Here is a 25,241-nt window from a genome sequence, read left to right on the forward strand (position 1 = left end):
TCTTACAAGGTCATAGTCCTATGGGATTAGGGCCCCACCTTTTGACCTGATTATATGATATTCTAAAGATGACTGATAGGGTTATATTAGGGGTTAGGGCTTCAATATATGAATTTTGGGACAACACAGTTTGGTCTATATAATCTTTAGGAGACTGTTTTTGATTGGATATAGGGATGAGGGGAAAGAAAAGAGAGAGGAGTCAAGGATAACACTGAGGTTTCTGACTTAATTAGAATTGATAGTACCATTTGTGGAGATTGGGATCATTGGAGGTATAGAAGATTTTAGGGAGAAATATCTGAACTTAATGTTAAACATGTTTATTTTGAAGTATTTGTTACATATCAAAATGGAAATATCAAGTGGGTAATTGGTTATTTGGGCCTGGAATTCAGAAAAAATATATGAGGTACAGATGTTGATTTAGGATCCTTCGGCCTGGAGATGATATCTTAGTCTGTTCATGCTAAAATAATACCATAGACTGCCTGGCTTATAATCAACTGAAATCTATTTCTCACAGTTCTGGAGACTGAGAAGTCCAAGATCAAGGCACCAGTAGATTTGGTGTCTAGTGAGGGCCCACCTCCTGGTTCATAGACTGTGCCTTCTCACTGTAATATCCCATTTCTGAGGTCCTTTTTATAAGAGATTAGTGCCATGAGTGCTCCACCATGATGACCTAATCGCTTCCTGAAGTCCCCATGTCTAAATAACATCATATTGGGGATTAGGTTTCAATATATAAATTTTTGGGGCACATAAACATTTAATCTATAGCAGGTAGCCATTAAGCCATGGGACTGGGTGAGAGTCCTAAAGCAATCATTCTCAAACCTAAATGTGCATCAAAATCACTTGGACAGTTTGTTAAAACAGGTTGCTTGGACCCACCCCAGAGTTTCTAATATCATTGTACTTTCAGAGGCAGTATGAACATTTTAAGGCTTTTGAAATATACTGGTAAATTTCTTTCTGGAGAGCTCATAGCAATTTATATATGGTATATGTGTGTGTGTGTGTGTGTGTGTGTGTGTATATACTTTTTTTTTTTTTTGACACAGAGTCTCGCTGTGTCGCTAGGCGCCAGGCTGGAGTGCAGTAGCATGAACTAGGCTCACTGCAACCTCCGCCTACAGGGTTCAAACAATTCTCCTGCCTCAGCCGCCTGAGTAGCTGGGACTACAGGTGTGCGCCACTACACCCAGCTAGTTTTGTATTTTTTTTTTTAGTAGAGACAGGGTTTCACTATGTTGGCCAGGATGGTCTCTATCTTTTGACCTCATGATCCACCCACCTTGGTCTCCCAAAGTGCTGGGATTATAGGCGTGAACTACTGTGCCTGGCCAGCAATTTATATTTTTATCAGTTGAGTATAAGAAAGCCTGTTATCGTACTATTTCCTGCTTTGAATACTGTAATTTTCTAAATATTAGAAGCAAAAAAAAGACCTTATTGCAATTTTGTTTTGCACATCTTTTTTTTTTTTTTAAATCAGTGTGATGGTGAACATTTTTTTTTCCCATCTAAGAATGCTGTTTGCACATCCTTTGGTTTTTAGTAAAAGCTTCTCAGTTTTTACATATTTATATTTTAACACATTTACACAGAAGACCCTTTAATATGCCATTGCATTTCATAATAGGCATATTTTGGAGGTAATTCCCTCTGATAAAATGTACCTAATGTATATGAATCTTCACAATTACGCAGGTCTTTAATATTTACCTTTGTGAATATGATGAAAAAATACCCTACTACTGTTATTATTCCAAGTTGAGTAATATAAAAATAAGCCTATAAGCCTATGTAGTGCTAGAGACAGTTTCCTGGTGTATGTAGGGTAAACAAAAACAAGACATTGTCATTCTAATTGACCCTAGGATGGCTGTTCTGTGGTCATTTAAGGGGGCGAGGCCCAGAGATTCTTCCTCTTTTTCTAAATGTAGAACACACTTGACTGGCTCTAGTAAACTGGACATGACCTAATGTTCCATCTTACATGATTCTATTGCATGGGAAAGCCAGCCCAAATGCTTAGCCAGACAGCCATGAAGCTACTGATGATAAAGCCAGATACTGCTGGGAGCTCAGCTGTCTTGTCACCGTGGCTTTTTACTTTTGGACAGCCTGTTTTTAGTAAACAAGGTTAGATAACTTGAACATATGCCTCAAACTCTTACAACTCTTTCCTGGCCTGCAGCATCCCTTGTTAATTTGTTATAACATCTGCCTTGGCCCCTTGTCGTCACTACTTTTGGCACCTGATGATCTTAATACAATGAAGCTGGGATTAGATTTGGTTGGATGGCTGTGAAACAAATGTTCCCAGCATCATCAAATTGCATTTCTTAAGCACCCACCCTAGAGTGAGTTAATCATAGCTGGAAATGTATTCTGGCTCTTTGAAGTCCAGATAGCCAGCAAATTTTGCAGATAAAATGCACAGGGCATAATATGGCATCATAGCAAGGTCAACTGTCTTCACACCTAAAGGATATGGGATTTTACAATGTATCTTCACTCTGAATGGAGATTTTGGGATTCTCTGGCTCTTGTTAGATCAGGTAAAGAGCAGAGCATGGTGGAGTGGACTTGAATTCTGAGTTCAGACAGATCAATCTTCTGATCTAGGGTTCAGACAGATCAGTCTTGTGAAAGTGACCTGGAGTCACTTTCTTCCTTTCTCAGAATTTGTTTTTTCATTTGCCAAGTTTGGTAATACATGTCTGACAGCGCTATTGTGAGAATGAGGAAACATGTAAAACATATTGCAGGTGTGCAAATGTCAGTTCCCTTCCCTTATTGATGAGGAGTGGCCACCACTTTAATGAAAGGGATTTTTAGTGTGACTAGGACTCAGAAGGCAAGTTTTTCTTTAATGAATAGCCTGACTCTTGGATAATAATGGCTCACCCACAAGGGCTTGAGTAATTGTTTTATGGCTTAGACTTCCCTTGGCATGAGGGGCCCCACCCAGCCCATATGAAAATGAATGCCACTGAGCAGCCAAATGTTTCCTATTTTAATTGAATATTGTGTGTGGAGACCAAGACTCTGAATAAGTCCGAGGACTCTTGTATGTCATGTCCTTAGCATGATGATCTCCCCATTTCTTTTTACAGTCCATGATGATGGAAGAGGATGAGACAGAGAATGTTCCTGTTTGGGGCTCCACTGGAAGACTCTGGTGCAGTTTACTGTGAGGCCTCCACTTTACCTTTGCTGGAAATTTTTAATAATTAAAGTAATACCAAATTAGAACTTCCAAAATCACAAATTAGAAGCGACTGGGCTTTAGACCCTTCTGAGGCAGGGCGAAATAGAACAACTCAGCTTAGACATCTGATTGATTACCCATTACCCCCATTCAGTTATTAAAATGGGATCTCTAATGTCTATGAGCAAGACATGATAAGCTTAGTCTCATTGCTATTTACAAAAAAAAAAAATTCTTCCAAATTGTTTTTAGTTTAACTCTTTTGATCAATTCAGGTTATGTCTCCACACAGCCTCCAAACCCTTTTATTTCAAATTTGGTGAATAAATTGCTTGAATACATTTTCCCATGGGTATCCTAAATAGAGGCATTATTGTCACAATTTACATAAAATATTGTATAATTTAGAGGCTGATTATTAACTTTAAAAACAAAATTCTTTCTCTAGGAGGAATTCTCTGGTTTAACTTAGTTGGTGATCAGATCATGGAAAAAACAGGCAGGGGTGCTTGGGAAGACCTCTGTCCCCAATTCTAGGGAGTTACCAATAAGTTCTGTCACACTGATTGCATCAGAGAATTCTCTAGTCCTCACTTCCTCAATATTAGGGGGTTGAGCAAAATAATCTCCAGGGGTTTTTCTGTATATTCAAATTACAGGAACTTTTCTGTTATATAAAGCAAGGCCCAAATTTCGGTCTTGGAAATTCTGAATCTCTCCTTATGAAGTTAGTGGAGTGAGGACTTTCCCAAACTCGATTTCTCATCATTTCTTAGTTTTACCATGAAGTGCCACTGTAATAGACATATAAATATTTATTATGACAACAGTAATTTAGCATTAAATTCAAGAAATATGGAGAAAACTAAAGGTTTAAGTTAAAAGCATACCTAAACATATCTTGATAAGGAACTTCATAAACTTGCAGAAGTATCCCACTAATGCAGTGTCGTTTACAGCTTCTCTTCATACAGTCTATTGAGTTGTGCCTTTCCCATTTGATTCTAACTTATGCAAATCAACGTTCATGAGTACATTTTACTTCAAATCACACCTATCGTAGTATACAACTCAAGTCCTAAATTTGAATTCATACTGCATTAAAATTCCCTTGCCTTCTTCTGATGTGCTTAAGAAGGTTGATAATACTACTCAACTACATTTTTGGACCCTTAGGATAACTCGTACTATTTAAAAATAAAACTGAGAACTGAAATTCTACTAACCATAAGAATTGACTGTAAAAGTGACTCATCCAATTTGGTGGTCACTATTTTTTTAAAAAAAATGAGGTTTGGATGGAAAATTGAAAAAGCAAAAGACTATTAATAATGACAGGAGGTGGGTGTATGGACAGGTGTAGTAGATTGTGTGCAGATATGTGAAATTGCTGTAATTTTAAAGAACCACATCCCCATTTTTTTTGTTACCTTCTTAACAAATGGTGGTTTTATGATTCGGAAAAAGATGTGCTGAATATTGAGACAAGACTATCAGAATCTTTTTCTTTTGAAAGGGTGGGAAGAGTTCAACTTAAAATGTTAGGACTCAAAATTAAGAATAAGTATTATTTATTTTAATCTGAATTTTACTCCAGTGAAGGAGATGAAACATTTTCACAAGCATTTATAATGACCATGACCAGAAAGTCCTGGGCATTGTGATTTCTTACCTGTTTCTGCAGCAGCTTGTTAACCGGTTTCCCTGTTTCCAATATTGATTCTCTAGTCTGCCAACAAATTTACCTTCTAAAACACAAATCTGATCATGGCCTTCTTCTGTTAAAACACATTTAGTGAATTCCCATTGCCTTTAGAACAAAATTCAAACCTTTAGCATGACATAAAAGGGTCTTTATCATCTGACATATGCCCTTCTGTTCAGCCTTATCTGCCCCCATGCTTCCTTGCTCCAATATAATTTTTTTTTTTGAGATAGAGTACAGTGGTATGATCTCGGCTCACTGCAACCTCTGCCTTCTGGGTTCAAGCAAGTCTTGTGCCTTAGCCTCCCAAATAGCTGAGACTATTGTCGTTCACCACCACACAGGAATAATTTTTGTATTTTTGGTAGAGACTGGGTTTCACTATGTTGCCCAGGCTGGTTTCAAACTTCTGACCTCAGGTGATCTGCCTGCCTTTGCCCCCCAAAGTGCTGGGATTATAGGTGTGAGCCACTGTGCTGGCCCAATGTAACGTCTTCGTCATGCTGAACCAGTTTTACTTCCCTAAACTCACCTCGCTTTGTCATCACACTTTCATAACTCTGAGGATACTGCATCTCTTTCTTGGACTGACTTCCTCATTTCTTCATGTGGGAAACTCTTATTCATCCGTTACTCAGCCACCATCTCCTTTCTTGATTTGTACCCACTCCTCCAGTTTGGTGTTAAGCCAATATGTCTGTTGCATATTCTGATGCATACCCCATTGCATTCTTCGTCTTACTCTAAATCTTACTTCATCACTGCTCTATAATGCAATTGTCTGTCTTTCTCTAGACTGAGACCTTCTAGAGGGAAGGTCTGTGTCTTCTTTATCTTTTTCTCTCAGCACTTCCTATAATGCCTAGCACATGGTAGGCATTCTGTAAATGCATGCTAAAACAATCAATGCATAAATAGTCCAGAAAAGTTCAACATGAACTAACTTTAAAATGAGATTAATCATGACAATTGTTAGTTCAATTTTTTTTAATTAAAAAATTCCTGGCCGGGCGCCGTGGCTCACGCCTATAATCCCAGCACTTTGGGAGGCCGAGGCGGGTGGATCACGAGGTCAAGAGATCGAGACCATCCTGGTCAACAAGGTGAAAACCCATCTCTACTAAAAATACAAAAATTAGCTGGGCATGGTGGTACGCGCCTGTAGTCCCAGCTACTTGGGAGGCTGAGGCAGGAGAATTGCTTGAACCCAGGAAGTGGAGGTGGCGGTGAGCCGAGATCGTGCCATTGCACTCCAGTCTGGGTAACAACAGTGAAACTCCGTCTCAAAAAAAAAAAAAAATTCTTTACTGTTAAATCAAGCCTATTTTAAGCTTTCTAAGATGACATACAGAGACACACACATAGCACACTGTTGTAGCAGAAAAGAAATTATTTAAAAGGATTATTTAGAGTAAAATCAAATCTCTATTTTAACAAATATCTGAAATAAATTTTATCTTTATGATTATTTGTTGCTATAAATTTATTCATACCAGGAAAATTGTCATATTTAAAATTCTCTAAATAATTTTGGCACAGGTGAAATCTTCTAATTTTGTTAAGTCCCTAAGCTCTTTTTATTTTTCTTTTCTTTTTTAAGACAGGGTCTCTGTCACCCAGGCTTGAGTGCCATGGCATGATCACTGCTCACTGAGACCTCAACCTGCTGAGCTCAAGTGATCCTCTTACCTCAGCCTCCTGAGTAGCTGGGACTACAGGCATGCATCACCATGCCCAGTTAATTTTTTACAATTATTTTTTGTAGAGATAGGGTCTCCCTATGTTGCCCCGGCTGGTCTAGAACTCCTGGGGTCAAGCAGTCCTCCTGTCTCAGCCTCCCAAAGTGCTGATATTGCAAGGGTGAGCCACTGCGTCCAGCCCCTGAGATCTTTCCACAGGCTGATTGTTTTGTGTCAGCCTCTTCTCCAGCTGCCTCAGCCTGTTCTCTTCAAAATGCCTTGCTACCTGCCCTGGCTTCACAGCTACTTTTATTATACTTCCGCCTCACATTAACTCTAGATGAACATTTAATGCTCTAACCTTTCTAGCCAATTGTGCTCTGCAGAAACCAGGCAGCTTCTCTGACATGAAGACTTAGAGTCCTTGCTCCAAAGAGGGCCCAGTGTTTTAAAGCCTCCAAAGCTTTAGGTCTCAGATGCTTATCTAAACACTAGATGGCAAAAAGGTCAATGTCCGTGTCAGGCTTATTGGCAAACAAGTAGTGCTTGCACAGCATCCAGTTCAAGGTGCCAGCTCCGAAAATGCACACTGAGAGCACATGGACCCTTTGGCAGGTGGGTAAGGAGTGCCTCGCCTCAAAGTAATGCCATTGATAAACCTAGAAACTGCATGCATATCAGACAAGTTGTACTTATGGCTTCAGGAGAATGAGCTGGGGACTTCAGGAATCCTTGCAACAGTGGCCCAGAGGTACTTGTTGTATGTGTCTTGGGCCCACTCCATAAACTTTTAAATGTTTTCATCCTCTAGCATATACACCACGTCCTCCCTACTGACCAGAAAATAGGCACTGCCTGAAAAAAGAGATGTTTTGAGTGAAGGACATATCTTCACAGTCCCCATGTTTGTCAGCTTTCCATTAATAACTGCATACCCCCTTTTCTACCTTTCTTCCTTACTGACTAGCATCCTCTCAGTTTCCAGGTTGTTTCCACCCATTAATAACGTGAGCTTCCTGACAATTTCCAGGTTGGTTTGAATAGCAAAATCCATACCACAAAGATTTATCAAGTACCCCAATCTGTACTCATTGTGTAGAGGTCCTTCATGCAATTGAGGTCAGCCTGACTCAACTCCACTGGGATGCAAAAACCACACCCTTGGCCCCTAAAGGCTCTGTCAGGCAGAAGCAGTACAGTAGGGCACCTTCTTACACCTCCAGGGCCAGACTCTCACTCCAGCACTTTCTCTCCATGCAGAGTAAAGCACAGGTACCCTTGTCTGTTACACCTCTCCTCTTCCCATCTTCCAGGGTGTGCAGGAGCCTGCAGATCCGAGCTGGATGTTTAAAAAGCCCCAGGGAACATATTATTGTTGGATACCTGGTACCTTTAAGATACCTGACAGCATAAGTGGCACTTGTAATGGGTGCAGGGTGTCACCTGGAATCAGAGCACTAAATGATCCAGACTTTCCTTAACTCTAAATATGCTGTTTTTCATTTTAGTATACCTTTGCACTTCTGATAAATGCAAACTGACAACCTTCAAAGTCATGAAGAAGAGAAAAGCTGTTGCTGCCTGAAGCCTAGAAGACCACTCTTTACAACAACAACAAAAAGTTTCTGATTGCTGTTTGAAATGCTGAGGAATTTGCTGTGGAAGAGACTTTTCTTCTTTTTCTTTCTTTTTGTTTTTTATTTTTGAGACAGAGTCTGACTCTGTCACCCAGGCTGGAGGGCAGTGGTGCAATCTTGGCTCGCTGCAACCTCTGCCTCCTGGGTCCATTAGCCACCCCACTGCTAATGTTTGTGTTTTTAGTAGAGATGAAGGTTTCCACCATATTGGCCAGGCTAGTCTCGAACTCCTGACCTCAGGTGATCCACCTGCCTTAGCTTCCCAAAGTGCTATGATTACAGGCGTTAGTCACCACACCCGCCAGGATAGATTTTATTTTCTAAGTTCCAGAGCATTTGATATGCCTTTGGAGACATTCACACCAATTCCAAACAAGTTAAAAATGTTATAGAAAGTTAGCACATGTAATGAGTTCTAAGTAAATTTAAATGTTCTATAAGTTTCAATATATGTAATATTGTATTCAACAATATAATTAGAAGTAGTTGATTTTTATTCATAGGAAATCATTTTACTGCATCGTTTATTCTAGATTTATCTAGGACAATGTTGGCAAAGGTCATGTTGGTAACTGAAATCTAGAAAAACTCCAAAGCCTGAATTAAAATAATGACATAAGTTTTCTTCTTGCAACTTTTTGATCAAACAGGTTACAAATGCTTCTCTTCCTGCTCTGCCTGCCCTCTGGTGGAGGTGCTAACGAGCAGGCCAGGAGACAAGCAAGAGCCATAAAGGAGAATAGTGAAAAAGATCAAGGTAAGTATAAATGGCAAACCACTCCTAAATAATTGAAGAGCCACTGTTTACCTAGAACAAACCTTTGTTCCTTGTTTTTTCCAATATTAAATGGACACAACAGTATTTACCATAAGACCATCATTCCCAAGCTGTTACCTTTCCATAGGTACTGCTTTCTACCTTTGGTCTTGCAGACCTGGCTAATTCCCACACAAAGAACAAAGAAAACCATTCTCCTACTGTAGCCTCTTCTGTATCTGGAAAAGAACGCAGGTTGGTACAGTATAAAAAGCAGTGGTCTAGGAAGTGAGGGTTCTGTTTCCAGCTCTGGCCCTTGCTAGTGACTTGGATGCTCTTGGGTAAGTCTCTTAACCTTCCTGAGACTGGGTTTCTTCATCTGTACATTAAAAATGATGATATTAACGCATCTATTGTGAGGTTCAAATGAGATAATGGTAGTTAAAGTGCTTTGTAAACAATAAAGCACACTACAGAACTAGGGTAATATTAATACAGTGTTGACAACTCTTCCCTGAATCAACATTTAACTTGACTTGGTTGTCTGTGTACTTTAGAATGAGAAATAATGGTTTATCCTTTTAATCTTTAGCAAATAAATGAAGCCTTTGGTCTCGAATCCACAGAAAAAGCAAATTCTATCTCCTGATGTAATCCAACTCTGTGTGTGGACTCTAGATTTTGCTTTCATTTCTGTTTTAATTATAACATTGAAAGAGTGGAAGGTTTAAAATTACACCTTTCAGAACTACTCATTATTCAGTGACTCTACATTTCAAATATATTGCTCATGTCTTTAAAATAAATGATCAGGTTCTTTTATTGTTACCTTGGCCTAACTATACATTTATTGACATAGTGATGATAATGGTTTTTAGTTTTTGTTTTTAACATTTCCTTGAAGCTATGATAATGTAGAAGATTTAAATATTTAGGCATATTAAATGTTTAAATTACTTATACGTTTTATTCTGTGTGGCTGAGGATAATTGCAAAATACATAGAATTATGTAACTAGAAGAGCTGAGAGTTCTGCACTCCTGTCTTTGCTACAAACACAATCTCTCATCCCTCTTCCCATCCCACTTTCTTAGGATATACTAGAAGAAAAGCAAAAAGAGGTACCTATCTGAAAAAGACAAAACTGTCAAAGATACCTGGTCCAAGTCACCATTACTCTTGGCTAGATATTTATAATAGTCTCCTATCTGTTTTTTCTACTTCAATCTGTTCTTAAAATAGCAACCAATGGGCATGGTGGCTCACACTTGCAATCCCAGTACTTTGGGAGGCTGAGGTGGGAGGATCACTTGAGTTCAGGAGTTTGAGACCAGTCTGGGCAACATAGTGAGACCCTGTCTCTATAAGAAAAAAAAAATTAGCTGAGTATGGTGGTATGTGCCTGAAGTCCCAGCTACTTGGGAGGCTAAGGTGGGAGGATTGTTTGAGCCTGGGAGGTTGAGGCTGCAGTGAGCCAAGATTACCCCACTGCACAACAGAGTAAGACTCTGTCTCAAGAAAACACATCTAAATCTATATCAATACAGATATAGATGTGTCATTCATAGATACAGATAGATAGACAGATAGATGAATAGATTCAGCCAGAATGATAAAATCCATATCTGTGCAAAAATCTCCAAAGGCCTTTACTCCTCTATCCTCTTTTCCTGCCCACCCCTCACTCCTTCAGTCCAGTCATACTGGCCTCCTTGACCACATCAGGGCCACGTCAGCCTCGGAGGCTTGCTGTGAAATGCTCTCAGATATGTGCATGAGTGGCATCTTCAGCTCCTTCAAGTCTATTCATCTCCTCAGTGGTCTTCTCTGTCCCATCTTTTAAAATGGCAGCTCTCGCTCCACCTTTTATTCCTTCCTCTATGGTGCTTATTACTATCCGACACACAATATGTTTACTTATTTCTTTTGTTTATTGTCTGTCTGCCCCTCTAGAATGTAAGCCCATGAGGGCAAGGGGTCTTACCTGTTTTGTTAACTGCTGTATCCTCAGCACCCCAAAGAGTGCCTGGCTTATAACAAGTGTTCGATAAATATTAGCTGAATGAATGAAACAAAGATAAGTCATGGTCTTATTTGATTTGCAACACTGTAAAAATAGTAAAATTTTCATCAACACAAACAAAAGCTATGAAATTTTTGGTATCTTCTGATGATGAGACCTATTATAACATCCAGTGCATTCGTGTCCTTCTCTTCCGTATCCTCCCCCTCCCAAATATTTTGGCCATTCTATGTTTCTAGAATTGAGATCTCATTTAATCCATTATTGTCCTTTTTAGTGTAAGTATAATTGTGTAAACCACTCATAATTTGTCATGAAAGGAGGAAAGAATTGAATAATAAAGAAATATTTGTCCTTTATTTTCTTTGACGCTTTAATATCTTGATCTTAGTTTTGGTCATTCATTTTCTGACTTCTCTTTCTCCCCTACCTCCAAAATACACATATTACCAAAGGATCTTGCTTGGATTTCTTATCTTGTTTTGCATGTTCTCTGTTAGAAATCATATCCACTATTAGGGCTTCCATTGTCAGGAGACAATGGATTATGTCTTAGATTATACTCATATATATAAGCCTAATTTTGACATTTCTTATTGGCCCCAATTTTATGTTTCCCTGGCTGGGCCATCTTTCAAGTTCTCAAACCTTTTATATCTAAACCAACCATGCACAGTGGATCACACCTGTAATCCCAGCACTTTGGGAGGATCATTTGAGCGCAGGAGTTCGAGACCAGTCTGGGCAATATAGGAAGACCCCATCTCTACAAAAAAATTGAAAAATCAGCTGGGCATGGTGGTGCGTGCCTATGGCCTCAGCTGCTCGGGAGGCTAAGGTAGGAGGGTCTCTTGAGCCCAGGAGGTCGAGGCTGCAGTGAGCTGTGATTGTGATCGTGCCATGGCATTCCAGACTGGGAGAGAGACTGAGATCTTGTCTCAAAAACAAAAACAAAACACTGGCTTCTATTCCAGTAATTCGTTTCTGTTAATGACTCTGCCTTCTAAATTTGGACATGTTTTTAAGGCTTGTAATCTTTTATGAGTTTCTTCACATTGTCAAGCCTTGTTGCTTATACTTCTTGAATATCTGCTGATTCATTTACTTCTTTGCTTTCAGTAGATTTCTGACAGGGCCTGAGATTCTGCATTTCTAATATGTTCCTGTGTCAAGCTAATGTTTCTGGTCCCTTGACTAAACTTGGAGTAGCAAGGTCCTGTTCTAAGATAACAATGTCCATCTGAACCTAGTCTTCCACTTTCTATTCCACAACTATATCTAAGAAAGACTCAATTCTTTTTTAAAAACAGAGATCTGATATTGCTCAGTCTTGTTTTTTTGTATGTCACAAAAGATTTGGAAAGTTAGAGACAAGATGAAACATTCAAATCAGCCATAACGGTCAATTCAGAATTAATCATGAGCAGTTTGATGTCTATGCTTTTTTTTTTTTTTTTTTTTGAGACAGAGTTTTGCTCTTGTTACCCAGGCTAGAGTGCAATGGCGCGATCTCAGCTCACCACAACCTCCGCCTCCTGGGTTCAGGCAATTCTCCTACCTCAGCCTCCTGAGTAGCTGGGATTACAGGCACGCACCACCATGCCCAGCTAATTTTTTGTATTTTTAGTAGAGACGTGGTTTCACCATGTTGACCAGGATGGTCTCGATCTCTTGACCTTGTGATCCACCCACCTTGGCCTCTCAAAGTGCTGGGATTATAGGCTTGAGCCACCGCACCTGGCCCGATGTCTATGCTTTTAGTCCTTTCTTTATTTGCATGAAAATACACATTCACATTATATCTGTACTTTGAAAACCAAAACGGGATCATTTATCTTTTTTATTATCCAATTCATAAATTTGCTTTCTAAGTTTGTTGACTTCCCCATTTTACAAAGTAAAATCTGCCTTTTCTTTTTTTTCTTTCTTTCTCTTTTAAGAGAGGGTCTCACTGTTTCACCAGGCTGGTGTAGAGTGGTGCAATCATGGTTCACTGCAGCCTCAACCTCTCAGGCTCAAGCAATCCCCCCACCTCAGCCTCCTGAGTAGCTGGGACTACATGTGTGCACCATCACACCCAGCTAATTTTTGTATTTTTTAGAGATGGAGCTTCACCATGTTTCCCAGGCTGTCTTGAACTCCTGAGCTCAAGCCTGCCTCAGCTTCCCAGTGTGCTAGGATTTCAGGCATGAAACACTATGCCTAGCCAGAATTTGACTTTTCTATAGAATAAAAACACCCAATGCTGTTTTTTCTCAACCTTCTTGGCTGCTTGCAGACTTGGTGCAGCCAAACAGATGAATCCTCTGTTGACTTTGATTCATGGGCTGGTGACTCAAAGCAGCAGGGATGATGCAGAATCTGCTCTGGCCAGGGCTACAGCAGCAATAGCAGCTGCATCCGGTTTCCAGTGGCAGCCGACACAGCTGTTCTGAGGCAATGAGCAGAGTCCAGCTCCCAAAGCCATGGGGTCAGTGCTTGGCAGATAGAGTGGTGACTTCATGGATCAGCTCTGCAGAATGCTTTGGGTATGGTTCTTGCCTTGATGGTTCTCTTCCCACCTTCGCTTCTTACATTAGCTTCAAAGTTGACTTAATACACTGGTAAGAAATACTAATGATATTAACAATAACTGACTTTTAGGTAGTGCTTACTGTGCGCCAGGCAAATTTCTAAGTATTTTATGTATATTAACTCATTTAATCTTTTACAAAACTCCAATGAGGTATGGAGTGGTGTTATCCCCCTTTTACAGATAAAACTGAGTTACAGAGAGATTACGTTACTTGTCCAAGATCCCATAACTCTAAATGGTAGCTCTGAAACTCAAACCTAGTCAGTCTGATCAAGTTCTTAAAAGTCTTGACTGATACATGTACTGTTTGGCAACCTAATTTTTTCATGTAACAAAATTCCATGAGCATTTCTATATCATTAAACATTTATTTAAGCATTTAAAGTAGCTGTGTAATGTTCAGTTATAAGGATGATTAATGATTTATTTACACAACTCTCTACTGTAGAACATTAAGGACTTCCTGGTGGCAAATTTTTTTTTTTTTTTTTTTTTTTTTTTGAGAAGGAATTTTGCTCTGTTGCTCAGGCTGGAGTGCAGTGGTATGATTTTGGCTCACTGCAACCTCTGCCTCCCAAATTTAAACAATTCTCCTGTCACAGCCTCCCAAGTAGCTGAGGCTACAGGTGCATGCCACCCAGCCAACTTTTGTATTTTTAGTAGCAATTGGGTTTTGCCATTTTGGGCAGGCTTGTCTTGAACTCCTGACCTCAAGCGATCCACACGCCTCAGCCTCCAAGTTTTTATTTCTCTTTCTTTGTTTCTTCCTTTTTTTAAAAATATCTATGACTTTTTCTTTGGGATAAAGTCTTCAAAGTGGAATGCTAGGTCACGGTGTATTCAAACTGCCTTCCTGAAAGTTTATTTCAATTTACACACCTAGCCATGGATGGAAACACTCTGTTTTCTTGAGTCCTTATTAACATTGCATGTTAACATTAAATTGTTTTCCTTTGTGGCACTGAAAATGATACATAGTTTTCTCTTAAACTTGAAATTATTTAACCATTTAAACATACATTTATTGGTTATTTGTTAAAAGTTATTTTGTGAATTGCCTTCTCCATCACCTATAGGATAAAGGTGAAAGTACTTCAATTCAAGACTCTTCTGACTCTGACTCCAACTGCTTTTCTAACTAATTCTTCTACAGGTTCTAAACATTCACCTGGCACACTCAAGGGGATTGTTTTGTATTACATTGAACCATATGAATGTGCTATTTTTGCAGGCCAAAAATTGTTGACTATTGAGAGTTTCATATGGTGAAAACTTAAAAATCTCCAAAACCTTTGCTGTGACACTACAATGCTTTCCACAAATGCCTGTTGCCTGTCTCTGCTGGGTGAAATCCTGCTAGTTCTTTACAAGGTAGAGTTCACAAATCAGGTCCTCTCCCTCCAATTCCCTTGCCACCCCTCTCCAGGTCCTCCTCTCACCCCCAGCTTAGGTAACTATAGATTATTCCTTTTCACAATTTCAACTCTCATTCTTTCCTATCATAGCTGTAGAATGAGCTCAGGGTATTTACAGCTGGATAACAAGTTTCATTTGCCTGGCAGAGGGTGGGCCCTCTGTTGCTCTTCCCTGGCAGAGACTGCTTATTTATTTTGGTAGCCTCAGAGACTCCCGGCTTATAGTGGTTGCACAAAAAATATTTGTTGAATTGAAGAACTGGTAACTTTAGGGCCCAGGAAGTGCCTTATTAGTGCAATACTACTTGCAATTTCCTTCCATGTTAAATCAGGAAGAGCATGTGTAACACCTTGTAATATCTTCTAATTTGGTTGCTTGGTATTTTGTTTGGAATCGATCCTCCTTATTTTGAACCTCCATCTTTCTAATTCATCTTTTCCTATATTTTCAGATGGTGTAATTATATTGTAATTCAACAAAATTATTTTATTCCATGGTACAAGTCTCAAGAGCAAAATAGCACAGTTCTCTAACTGGCTAAATAATGAATTAGCATACTTTCCAAAGGCTATCTTCTGTATTTTTTGGTCTTAATCAAATCCATCTTTTCTGTCAGTTGGATGTTCAGGAACATTTAGTGACCTCTGGGAAATACCAGTGCTACAGACAGAGTTACAGTATTACAACAAGCTTCAGGAAACATTAAAAGTAAAAAATACTTTTGTTTTGTTTTGTTTTTTGAGACGGAGTTTCGCTCTTGTTACCAGGCTGGAGTGCAATGGCGCGATCTTGGCTCACCACAACCTCTGCCTCCTGGGTTCAGGCAATACTCCTGCCTTAGTCTCCCAAGTAGCTGGGATTACAGGCACGTGCTACCGTGCCCAGCCAATTTTTTGTATTTTTTAGTAGAGACAGGGTTTCACCATGTTGACCAGGATGGTCTCGATCTCTTGACCTCGTGATCCACCCACCTCGGCCTCCCAAAGTGCTGGGATTACAGGCGTGAGCCACTGTGCCCGGCCAAAAATACTTTTAAAAAAATCATTAAAAACACTTAAATGGAATCTTGAGACAGTCTTCTAAATGGAATATAAGGGGTACACTGCATAATTAACTTAAAGTATACTTACAGGAAGAAAATTATGAAATTATAGAACTTTAAAGGTAGAAGAGACCCCCAAGTGTTTCAGTATATGCTCTTTGGTGAAAAAATACCAAATAGGAGTAGGGGAGAGAAGAGTAATAGTTTGGGCTTAACGTTGGCTCCATATTCCCTCTCCAGTTAATTTGAGTGATGTTCCAACTCTTACTCATCTTTTCTTACCTACATATCCTGCCCTAGGTATTCCTGGAATGAGTTCAGGTAGAAGCAGCGGCAACGCCAGGCATCTTTTGTGTTTATATTCAGAGGCGACTGGGTGTTGCTTTATGTATTCTTTATCCCCTCTTTCCCCCAGACATTTTGCCAGCTCTGGCGTTTTCTTTCCTGCTTGTGCATTAGGCAAGAATGCGCTCAGTATTTTGCCTTTTCTAAGTGGGCTTTTCTTTTTTTTTTTTTTTAATTTTTTATTGGATTATAGGTTTTGGGGTACATGAGCAGAGCATGCAAGACAGTTGCGTAGGTACACACATGGCAGTGTGCTTTGCTTTTCTTCTCCCCTTCACCCACATTTGGCATTTCTCCCCAGGCTATCCCTCCCCACCGCCCCCTCCCACTGGCCCTCCCCTTTTCCCCCCAATAGACCCCAGTGTTTAGTACTCCCCTTTCTGTGTCCATGTGTTCTTATTTTTCATCACCCACCTATGAGTGAGAATATGCGGTGTTTCATTTTCTGTTCTTGTGTCAGTTTGCTGAGGATGATGTTCTCCAGATTCATCCATGTCCCTACAAACGACACGAACTCATCATTTCTGATTGCTGCATAATATTCCATGGTGTATATGTGCCACATTTTTCCAATCCAGTCTATTATCAAGGGGCATTTGGGTTGATTCCAGGTCTTTGCTATTGTAAACAGTGCTGCAATGAACATTCGTGTACATGTGTCCTTATAGTAGAACGATTTATAGTCTTTTGGATATATACCCAGTAATGGGATTGCTGGGTCAAATGGAATTTCTATTTCTAAGGCCTTGAGGAATCGCCACACTGTCTTCCACAATGGTTGAACTAATTTACACTCCCACCAACAGTGTAAAAGTGTTCCTTTCTCTCCACATCCTCTCCAGCATCTGTTGTCTCCAGATTTTTTAATGATCGCCATTCTAACTGGCGTGAGATGGTATCTCAATGTGGTTTTGATTTGCATCTCTCTGATGACCAGTGACGATGAGCATTTTTTCATATGATTGTTGGCCTCATATATGTCTTCTTTCGTAAAGTATCTGTTCATATCCTTTGCCCACTTTTGAATGGGCTTGTTTGTTTTTTTCCTGTAAATCTGCTTGAGTTGTTTGTAAATTCTGGATATCAGCCCTTTGTCAGATGGGTAGACTGCGAAAATTTTTTCCCATTCTGTTGGTTGCCGATCCACTCTAGTGACTGTTTCTTTTGCCGTGCAGAAGCTGTGGAGTTTCATTAGGTCCCATTTGTCTATTTTGTCTTTTGTTGCCAATGCTTTTGGTGTTTTGTTCATGAAGTCCTTGCCTACTCCTATGTCCTGGATAGTTTTGCCTAGATTTCCTTCTAGGGTTTTTATGGTGCCAGGTCTTATGTTTAAGTCTTTAATCCATCTGGAGTTAATTTTAGTGTAAGGTGTCAGGAAGGGGTCCAGTTTCTGCTTTCTGCACATGGCTAGCCAGTTTTCCCAACACCATTTGTTAAACATGGAATCCTTGCCCCATTGCTTGTTTTTGTCAGGTTTATCAAAGATTGTATAGTTGTATGTATGTTGTGTTGCCTCCGGTGCCTCTGTTTTGTTCCATTGGTCTATATCTCTGTTTTGGTACCAGTACCATGCTGTTTTGATTACTGTAGCCTTGTAGTATAGTTTGAAATCCGGTAGTGTGATGCCCCCCGCTGTGTTCTTTTTGCTTAGAATTGACTTGGCTATGCGGGCTCTCTTTTGGTTCCATATGAAGTTCATGGTGGTTTTTTCCAGTTCTGTGAAGAAAGTCAATGGTAGCTTGATGGGGATAGCGTTGATTCTGTAAATTACTTTGGGCAGTATAGCCATTTTCACGATGTTAATTCTTTCTAACCATGAACATGGAATGTTTCTCCATCTGTTTGTGTCCTCTCTGATTTCGTTGAGCAGTGGTTTGTAGTTCTCCTTGAAGAGGTCCCTTACGTTCCTTGCGAGTTGTATTCCAAGGTATTTTATTCTTTTTGTAGCAATTGCGAATGGCAGTTCGCTCTTGATTTGCCTTTCTTTAAGTCTGTTATTGGTGTAGACGAATGCTTGTGATTTTTGCACATTGATTTTATATCCTGAGACTTTGCTGAAGTTGTTTATCAGTTTCAGGAGTTTTTGGGCTGAGGCAATGGGGTCTTCTAGGTATACTATCATGTCGTCTGCAAATAGAGACAATTTGGCTTCCACCTTTCCTATTTGAATACCCTTTATTTCTTTTTCTTGCCTGATTGCTCTGGCTAGAACTTCCAGTACTATATTGAATAGGAGTGGTGAGAGAGGACATCCTTGTCTAGTGCCAGATTTCAAAGGGAATGCTTCCAGTTTTTGCCCATTCAGTATGATATTGGCTGTTGGTTTGTCATAAATAGCTTTTATTACTTTGAGATACGTTCCATCGATACCGAGTTTATTGAGGGTTTTTAGCATAAAGGGCTGTTGAATTTTGTCAAATGCCTTCTCTGCGTCAATTGAGATAATCATGTGGTTTTTGTTTTTGGTTCTGTTTATGTGGTGAATTACGTTTATAGACTTGCGTATGTTGAACCAGCCTTGCATCCCCGGGATGAATCCTACTTGATCATGAGGAATAAGTTTTTTGATTTGCTGTTGCAATCGGCTTGCCAATATTTTATTGAAGATTTTTGCATCTATGTTCATCATGGATATTGGCCTGAAGTTTTCTTTTCTTGTTGGGTCTCTGCCGGGTTTTGGTATCAGGATGATGTTGGTCTCATAAAATGATTTGGGAAGGATTCCCTCTTTTTGGATTGTTTGAAATAGTTTTAGAAGGAATGGTACCAGCTCCTCCTTGTGTGTCTGGTAGAATTCGGCTGTGAACCCGTCTGGACCTGGGCTTTTTTTGTGAGGTAGGCTCTTAATTGCTGCCTCGACTTCAGACCTTGTTATTGGTCTATTCATAGTTTCAGCTTCCTCCTGGTTTAGGCTTGGGAGGACACAGGAGTCCAGGAATTTATCCATTTCTTCCAGGTTTACTAGTTTATGCGCATATAGTTGTTTGTAATATTCTCTGATGATGGTTTGAATTTCTGTGGAATCTGTGGTGATTTCCCCTTTATCATTTTTTATTGCATCTATTTGGTTGTTCTCTCTTTTATTTTTAATCAATCTGGCTAGTGGTCTGTCTATTTTGTTGATCTTTTCAAAAAACCAGCTCTTGGATTTATTGATTTTTTGAAGGGTTTTTCGTGTCTCAATCTCCTTCCGCTCAGCTCTGATCTTAGTAATTTCTTGTCTTCTGCTGGGTTTTGAGTTTTTTTGATCTTGCTCCTCTAGCTCTTTCAATTTTGACAATAGGGTGTCAATTTTGGATCTCTCCATTCTCCTCATATGGACACTTATTGGTATATACTTTCCTCTAGAGACTGCTTTAAATGTGTCCCAGAGGTTCTGGCATGTTGTGTCTTCGTTCTCATTGGTTTCGAAGAACTTCTTTATTTCTGCCTTCATTTCGTTGTTTACCCAGTCAACATTCAAGAGCCAGTTGTTCAGTTTCCATGAAGCTGTGCGGTTCTGGGTCGGTTTCTGAATTCTGAGTTCTAACTTGATTGCACTATGGTCTGAGAGGCTGTTTGTTATGATTTCAGTTGTTTTGCATTCGTTGAGCAGTGCTTTACTTCCAATTATGTGGTCAATTTTAGAGTAGGTGTGATGTGGTGCTGAGAAGAATGTGTATTCTGTGGATTTGGGGTGGAGAGTTCTGTAAATGTCCACCAGGTTTGCTTGCTCCATGTCTGAGTTCAAGCCCTGGATATCCTTGTTGATTTTCTGTCTGGTTGATCTGTCTAGTATTGACAGTGGAGTGTTAAAGTCTCCCACTATTATTGTGTGGGAGTCTAAGTCCTTTTGTAAGTCATTAAGAACTTGCCTTATGTATCTGGGTGCTCCTGTGTTGGGTCCATATATGTTTAGGATCGTTAGCTCTTCTTGTTGTATCGATCCTTTTACCATTATGTAATGGCCTTCTTTGTCTCTTTTGATCTTTGTTGCTTTAAAGTCTATTTTATCAGAGATGAGAATTGCAACTCCTGCTTTTTTTTTGCTTTTCATTAGCTTGGTAAATCTTCCTCCATCCCTTTATTTTGAGCCTTTGTGTATCCTTGCATGTGAGATGGGTTTCCTGGATACAGCACACTGATGAGTTTTGGATTTTTATCCAATTTGCCAGTCTGTGTCTTTTGATTGGTGCATTTAGTCCATTTACATTTAGGGTTAGTATTGTTATGTGTGAATTTGATACTGCTATTTTGATGTTAAGTGGCTGTTTTGCCTGTTAGTTGTTGTAGATTCTTCATTATGTTGAAGCTCTTTAGCATTCAGTGTGATTTTGGAATGGCTGGTACTGATTGATCCTTTCTATGTGTAGTGCCTCTTTTAGGAGCTCTTGTAAAGCAGGCCTGGTGGTGACAAAATCTCTGAGTACTTGCTTGTTCGCAAAGGATTTTATTCTTCCTTCACTTCTGAAGCTCAGTTTGCCTGGATATGAAATTCTGGGTTGAAAGTTCTTTTCTTTAAGAATGTTGAATATTGGCCCCCACTCTCTTCTGGCTTGTAGTGTTTCTGCCGAGAGATCTGCTGTGAGTCTGATGGGCTTCCCTTTGTGGGTGACCCGACCTTTCTCTCTGGCTGCCCTTAGTATTCTCTCCTTTATTTCAACCCTGTTGAATCTGACGATTATGTGCCTTGGGGTTGCTCTTCTTGCGGAATATCTTTGTGGTGTTCTCTGTATTTCCTGCAATTGAGTGTTGGCTTGTCTTGCTAGTGGGGGAAATTTTCCTGGATGATGTCCTGAAGAGTATTTTCCAGCTTGGATTCATTCTCTTCGTCCCCTTCTGGTACACCTATCAAACGTAGGTTAGGTCTTTTCACATAGTCCCACATTTCTTGGAGACTTTGTTCATTCCTTTTTGCGCTTTTTTCTCTGATCTTGGTTTCTCGTTTTATTTCATTGAGTTGGTCTTCGACTTCAGATACTCTTTCTTCTGCTTGGTCAATTCGGCTATTGAAACTTGCGTTTGCTTTGCGAAGTTCTCGTATTGTGTTTTTCAGCTCCTTTAATTCATTCATATTCCTCTCTATGGTATCCATTCTTGTTATCATTTCCTGGAATCTTTTTTCAAATCTTTTTTCAAGGTTCTTAGTTTCTTTGCATTGATTTAATACATGATCTTTTAGCTCACAAAAGTTTCTCATTAGCCATCTTCTGAAGTCTAATTCCGTCATTTCGTCACAGTCATTCTCCGTCCAGCTTTGCTCCCTTGCTGGTGAGGAGTTTTGGTCCTTTCTAGGAGGCGAGGTGTTCTGGTTTCGGGTGTTTTCCTCCTTTTTGCGCTGGTTTCTTCCCATCTTTGTGGATTTGTCCGCTGGTCGTCTGCGTAGTTGCTGACTTTTCGTTTGGGTCTCTGAGTGGACACCCAGAGTGTTGATGATGAAGTATTTCTGTTTCTTGGTTTTCCTTCTTCCAGTCTAGCCCCTTCGCTGTACGACTGCTGAGGTCCGCTCCAGACCCTGCTTGTCTGGGGTGCACCTCTAGTAGCTGTGGCACAGCGAGGGATGCTACCAGTTTCTTTTTCTGCTCTCTTTGTCCCAGGATGATGCCTGCCTAATGTCAGTCTTTTGGATATAGAGGGGTCAGGGAGCTGCTTGAGGAGACAGTTTGTACTTTATAGGGGTTTAATTGCTGAGCTGTGCACTCTGTTGTTCATTCAGGGCTGTTAGGCTGCTATGTTTTATTCTGCTGCAACAGAGCTCATTAAAAAACCCTTTTTTTTTTTTTTTTTTTTTCCTCAAATGCTCCGTGTTGAGGGGTTTGGGCTTTATTTTTGGATGTCCGATCAGGTGTCCTGCCCAGCTAGGAGGCAGACTAGCCACTGTTTGGCTGTCGAGGCTCCGCCCTGCTGTTGTGTGATTCGCGCTGTTCCTGCCGGCTCTGCTGTGGTCTCCGCCACGCCCTGCGGCGGAGTCTCTTCGTTGTAGCATGTTGCCTGGGCAATGGCAGGCTGCATCAGCAATGGGCGTGTATCTCAGTTGGGGCCGGTTGCCTCGGCAACGGCTGGCTGCATCAGCAGTGGGCGTGTATCTCAGTTGGGGCGGGTTGCCTCGGTAGTGGTGGATGCCCCTCCCCCACAGAGCGTCTCGGACCGTCTGCTCGGGATAGTTTGAAATCGCGGTTTTGTTCGTCCCACTGGGTATCCCAATCCCTGCAATCCCCTGGGCTGGCCTACTGTCCAAGTCTCGTTCAGTCTTAAGTCCAGCCCTCTCAAGTCTCAGGTTGCCGGTTCAACAGGGCACCCGGACAAGCGCGCCCTGTGGGGATTGCTGGGTAGGGCCGGCCGCCGCCGCCCCGGCTGCCGGCTTCGCCAGGCAGACCTACTGCCTGGCGTCCCATGTCTTTTTTATACTTGGGAGTTTCCCCGTTCTGTGGGCAACAAAGATCAGTCTGGAAATGCCCCTCTGACTCACTGTTTGCGGATTCAACGAGAAGAGCTCCAATCCTGGGTTGTTCTCACAGCGCCATCTTGAGTCCTATCTCTAAGTGGGCTTTTCTAATGAGGAAACTAGTTCAATGACCAATTTAAAAGACAGATTATAACAAGTTTTGATGAGAATGTAGAGAAACTGGAACCCTCATACACTGCTGGTAGGGTGAAAAATGGTGCAGCCACTTTGGAAAACAGTCTGGCAGTTCTTCAAATAGTTAAACGTAGAGTTGCTATATGATCAAGCAATTCCACCCTTAGGTATACTCCAGAGAAATTAAAACATATATCCATACAAGAGTTTGTACATGAATGCTCATAGTAGTGATATTCATAATAGCCAAAGAGTAAGCAACCTAATTTCCACAACTGATGGATAGATGTTGTATGTCCATAAAATAGAATATTATTCATGAATTAAAAGAAATGAAATGCTTATAAATGCTACAATATAAATGAACCTTGAAAATAAGTTAAGTAAAAGAAACTTGTCACAAAGGACCATATGTTGTGTGATTCTGTTTATAAGAAATGCCCATATAGGTAACTCTACACAGACAGAAAATAGATTAGCAGTTGCCTGCAATGATGGTGGGGGAAGTGGAGCTTCTTTTTGGGGTAATGAAAATGTTGTAAAATTGATTGTGGTGATAGATGTATAAACCTGTGAATATACTAAAGTGTACAAATTGTACACTTTAAATGGGTGGATTGTAGAGTCTGTGAATTATATTTCAATAAAGCTGTAAAAAATAAAAAGGATGGGAATATTCTTTATATGTAATTTTGTCTCCTGGTACTTTTCTGGCTAGCTGGAGATTCCCATGCCAAATTTCAGACTTATTTGTCCTTTGATTCTACTTGCAGTCCAGCTAATAGCTAATGTATCAGGGTGAGAATTTGACTCACACTGCAACTTAGACATGAAGATAAAATATAAGTTCTTTATTTAGTTTATAACCAATCTGGCTTTCCTCCTGAATTCTTAACTTTGGATAGTGGGAAAAATAAATGGTATATGTAGTTCCCAATGTCTGGGAAGACCACTATGATGGAAGGAATGGCTGGGACTAATTTATTTGCAGCTAACACACACTATTCTCGCTGCAGCTATATTCACTCAAATGACTAATGGACAGGACAGTCAGTGTGGGGCTTCATATGTATGGTTCTGAATTCTTGTCTTTTGTGTGTGTGTGTGTGTGAGACAGAGTCCGCGACTCTTGCCCAGGCTGGAGTACAGTGGCGTGATCTCCACTCACTGCAACCTCCGCCTCCCGGGGGTTCAAGTGATTCTCCTGCCTCAGTCTCCCAAGTAGCTGAGATTATAGGCGTCTGCCACCATGCCCAGCTAATTTTTTATATTTTAAGTAGAGATGGGGTTTCACCATGTTGGCCAGGCTGGTCTCGAACTCCTGACCTCATGATTCACCCATCTGGCCTCTCAAAGTGCTGGGATTACAGGCGTCAGCCACCACACCTGGCCCTTCTTGTTTTGATTCTATGCTTTGTTTTGGCCTTTGTTATCCATATAATTCAAGATTTGCTCAGAACTCCTGGATGTGTGTGTTTTATAATTCAAGATTTGCTCAGAACTCCTGGATGTGTGTGTTTTATAACTCATGAAGGCTCTTTTGACTTCTAACTACTGGCTCTGTCTTGAGCACTGGTTTCCAGGCAATGTCAGTGTCTCTGGGTTTGCTTAGTCCTATAGCTGGTCACAAAGGTGGTTCATTGTTTTGGTCTCTGTCATGGCTTCTGATCCCATCTCTATGATCAATAGCTGGCTAGGGTCATACAATAATTGTTTTGTGGGTTCTGAAGAATTAGAGCTTAGCAGAATACATACACTTATGTCCTTCTTCTGAAACACTATTTAAAAGCACTCTAAAATGTTTGAAATAAAATTTGCCCTGTTTTTATGATTTTGTACTGATGATAAGTACTTATTTTACTTTTAAAGCTGTATTTGTTTGTATGTTCTTTTGGAAAGAGGACTCTGGCTATTAGTGCTTTGAATGGAAGGATATACAAAAATCATATTACATTGTTGGCTGAGGGAGGAGATAAAATGTGATGCATTTTTGTTTCTCAAATTGTTTTATTCTTGGTCTAACTAAATCAGTGATGTGACAGTTCAGAAAGGAATTTGGAGCACTTACTGGTGACTTATATTCTGAAAGATGTGACTTTTCCAGTAAAAAATATTTCAAAATTGGCATTCATTTGGAACTGAATCTTAGCATTGATATAGTGTTCTATATAGCGCCAATGTCTGGGAGGTAATTTTCATTACAAAGAATACTTTATTTTGGAAAAAAAATAGAAATATTGAGAATATTTAACATCATATGACTGCATATTGAGTTAACAA

The 25,241-nt window shown here is 40.1% G+C and overlaps 1 protein-coding gene and 1 pseudogene across 2 annotated transcripts in view; one reads left to right on the forward strand and one right to left on the reverse strand.

The window, feature by feature from the left end:
- GSAP (gamma-secretase activating protein) overlaps positions 1-25,241 on the forward strand; it is a 251,535-nt gene that overhangs the window by 71,318 nt on the left and 154,976 nt on the right. Inside the window, exons 6-7 of one of the 2 annotated variants that reach the window (XM_078343041.1) lie at positions 3,129-3,205; positions 8,895-9,001. In XM_078343041.1, the coding sequence (XP_078199167.1) occupies positions 3,132-3,205; positions 8,895-9,001 (181 nt within the window). In that variant the 5' untranslated portion in view covers positions 3,129-3,131. The remainder of the gene's footprint in view (positions 1-3,128; positions 3,206-8,894; positions 9,002-25,241) is intronic. The other variant, XM_035254005.3, reaches the window with a different exon arrangement.
- Positions 6,973-8,765, reverse strand: LOC100394156 (beta-1,3-galactosyl-O-glycosyl-glycoprotein beta-1,6-N-acetylglucosaminyltransferase-like; annotated as a pseudogene).

The sequence above is a fragment of the Callithrix jacchus genome, chromosome 11, assembly GCF_049354715.1.
Source record: "Callithrix jacchus isolate 240 chromosome 11, calJac240_pri, whole genome shotgun sequence".
In the NCBI taxonomy this organism is placed as follows: domain Eukaryota; kingdom Metazoa; phylum Chordata; class Mammalia; order Primates; family Cebidae; genus Callithrix; species Callithrix jacchus.